Source organism: Anarrhichthys ocellatus, unplaced genomic scaffold (genome assembly GCF_004355925.1).
Source record: "Anarrhichthys ocellatus isolate YVR2014 unplaced genomic scaffold, GSC_Weel_1.0 scaffold110, whole genome shotgun sequence".
NCBI classification, from domain to species: Eukaryota; Metazoa; Chordata; class Actinopteri; order Perciformes; family Anarhichadidae; genus Anarrhichthys; species Anarrhichthys ocellatus.
The window spans coordinates 85,673-89,041 of record NW_022280140.1 but is presented as its reverse complement, the minus strand read 5'-3'; the positions used below and the strand labels follow the sequence as shown (position 1 = coordinate 89,041).

At 40.5% G+C, this 3,369-nt stretch overlaps 1 protein-coding gene across 3 annotated transcripts in view; it reads right to left on the bottom strand.

Moving 5' to 3' along the window:
• Nucleotides 1-484: 484 nt before the first annotated feature.
• Nucleotides 485-3,369, bottom strand: part of epn1b (epsin 1b) — a 9,932-nt gene continuing 7,047 nt past the window's right edge. For all 3 annotated transcript variants that reach the window (XM_031876499.1, XM_031876500.1, XM_031876501.1), the window contains exon 11: nt 485-3,017. In XM_031876499.1, coding sequence (XP_031732359.1) covers nt 2,449-3,017 — 569 coding nt within the window. In that variant the 3' untranslated portion in view covers nt 485-2,448. The remainder of the gene's footprint in view (nt 3,018-3,369) is intronic.

Below are 3,369 nucleotides of genomic sequence, written 5' to 3'. Positions count from 1 at the left end.
CTTCTCTCTCAATAAGAAATACAGAATCTCTTAATACCTAATTATTGGTTTCATCAGAAGTATACAAGTCTCCTACTTCTGTAAAAAGTGAATTCTCAGTTTGTGTGCATAGACGTTTTATTATGTACTAAATCAATTACTTCAGTCATTTATTTTACATCAATTACGCAGAATGTATTACCCTTCAGCAATATATTATATTATGTAATGTTTAATAATTAAAACATATGTAAATAACAGTGATATCAACTGGTGGTTCATTAAGCATCTCATTCCAGTGACTGCAATAATGTCTAAATGTGTGTATTTATGGCCCTCTTGTGGTGACAGCCGGTAAGTTTATTGGGTTGTAAGAAAGTGTTGCTCAAAGGAATCCCCAATAAACAATAAACAAATCAGTTTAAAAATTAACATTTCAGAAAATATGCAGCAGAAAATGTGACACACAGAAAAGCCACAGAGCTGAACAAACACAGTCAGCAGGTCACTTATTGTATCATTTTATTTCTCAAATGTACTGCATACTGTCACAGTTTACAACACAGCTTTAAGTTTAAATACACAGCTAAATTAATTAATTTCATACAAAATTAAATATGAGAGGAAATCATACTAATAGCATTTTGGGCTAGTTTCTCATCTTCCTCCTATAACTCAAAGATCCTTTCAGTCAAATCTTCCACCAAAATTCATATTTAAAAGATATAAAAAAAAATACACAAAAGACGCGACGAGGCCCATAAAACACAAACAACGGCAACAATTCAAAACTGAGTGACCTCTTAGACGCCTCATTGGTCGTGTCTGGCTTTGATTAACTGAGCTGTGATGTTTCCACGTCTCATAAACGACAGTGAACTCTGCTACTGTTCATGTTTTCTCAGTCAAAACCTCTCAACACATGTATCTTCATTCGTAGAAGAACATAAAGAGATGCAGGTGTGTGTTGAAATGTCATTAGCCACTCACACACTAAATAGATGAGGGGCACACACACACACACACACACACACACACACACACTTACAGAGGAGGATCGGCTCAGACTGCATGCACATTAAAGAGGTTGGTATGTTCAAATTCAGACTTTATTCAGCCAACACTGCAGCTAAACATCACACAGTAACACATTTCTGTTTCAGGAGGTACAGCGGGGACATGTTCAATTACACAATGAATCCAGAACGACTACAAATCTAAACAGGGAAGAAAGAAAAGCCACCATTGGTTACTGAGTTGATTGATAACGCCGTGTTTGAACAGTCAGCTTGGAGCCAATCATGCTTGAAATCTTATCAATACAATCCGGTCAACCCGTCTCGATGACGACGACACTGTAAAGAAAGCTAACCCGAACTCGTCTTTGTTGGAGGCCGTTGCTGCATCAATAAATAATCAACCAATCAATAAATAGATCAATAAATAGTTACTCATGATTGTAACACTCTAATATACAGTATATTTCAAGGTTTATCTGTGATTACTTCCACTATTTACATCAGCACAATATATACTGAACACACACACACGTACTGCGTGCGTGCAGGTCTCACACACACACACACACACTCCTTGTACAAACACACACATAAATGAAAACCTACAGTGACGTCTTCCCCACATCAGCTCTGTCAATGTTTTACAGGTCAACACTCACGTCAACAGTAATTCTTCAGTATTTCCACATAGACACACACTCAGGATGCTCTCTGCTTCTCACACTTGTGCATTGAAACAGAAGCATACGGACCTTTCACACACGTTTTGTGTATGTTTCTGTTATTATATTATACTATGTTGCATACATTTTAACCGTGGCTGTCATTTTATTTGGACGTGTGTAGATCTCAAGGGGAGGTAAGTGGAGGAGCTGACGGGTTTAATTAAAGGATTATAAAAGTGTTTCTGCATGTTTTAGCCTTACGAGTTGTATGAACGTTGCTACTGCTCATTTTCCAAAAGTATAGCATACAAGGTTCACCAGCCTGCCTGTGATTTCATACCACCCATTATGTCATTGTCACAGCGTGAATCAGAGGAGCAGGGACTCTCACAACTAAATACGTTTTATAAACTAGTCCTCTTTCTTGGTGCATTCAAGGACATATTCTGACATCTGATTTTTAAGAGTCGGTCGCTGAAAAACAACATTTCAATTCAAGAAATGGCCAAATTCACAAAATCGTTTTTTACAAGTCTACCAATACGAGTTGTCCTGACAGTCCCTGCCTACAAGAAAAATTAAATACCATTTGATTATATTGTAAGGCTGACAAAATATTATGACGTAAAACTCAATGACTGCCTTGAAGATACGTAGTAAAGCAATCGAATGTATTTGGGCTATAATTGGAAAAATGGTTGAGAGGGCCAAAACATGTTAAACTACCAATTGCGGTCATTTAATCTTATACATGTATCTGGCAGGACATATTCCATGTCAAGCTGTCAGAACAGGAATGGATTGTTGTTTTTGTTCACCGTGTCACCCGACCCATTGCCTGAGAGCAACTGTGGCTGGAAGGGGACTCTCCCCCCGGCCTGTGGAGTGGAACCTCCCAAGTGAGCCCCCCCTGTCTGGCAATTCCCTCCAAAGAAACTGGACTGACCCATTCCTGTTCCCATTAAGAGGGGGTCTGTCAAAGGAATCCCCACCAGAGAGCCAGACTGCACCATTCCCAGTCCTCCAAAGGAGGGGTTCATGCTCAGTCCCATTTGTGGACTCCCTCCCATAGAAACGGATTGTACCATTCCGGTTCCTGAACATGGGGGAGCCACCTGAGCTGCCTGAAGCATGTTTAAGCCAGAATGAGAAACTCTCGTGGAATAGGACGGTAAGGGAGATTCACTGGAAGGTTTAGCAGCTCCAAAAGTGTAAGAAGGTGCACCAAAGGAGGGAGCGAGGGTGGAACCAAACGGACTGCAGTACGGGGTTGATGTTTCAGGAAGGGATAACCCTGTAACAGCCCCTGATCTGACCACGGGGACAGATGTCAAGCCCCGGGCTTTGAAAGCGCCTGGGAAATTAGGGAGGAGTAACAGGAGGACGGAGGGATGAGGGGAGGGAGGGAGTTTGAAGTATTTCAGCAAAGAGAAAATGCACCAGAGCAGAGAGAGAGAGAGAGAAAGAGAGACAGAGGTAAATATCTGCTGGTTAATATACACTTCTATACTAAACTTCAATAGGTCACTAATGCCCAGACACACACACATACACAACATCTATACACTATACAGCGAGAACACAGGGGAGGGGTGAATAAGCAAAACACATGATCACAGTAAGCTTTTCCATACAAACCTATTGATAAATAAATATTTGTCATATTCTCTCTCTCTCTCTCTCTCTCTCTCTCTCTCTCTCTCTCT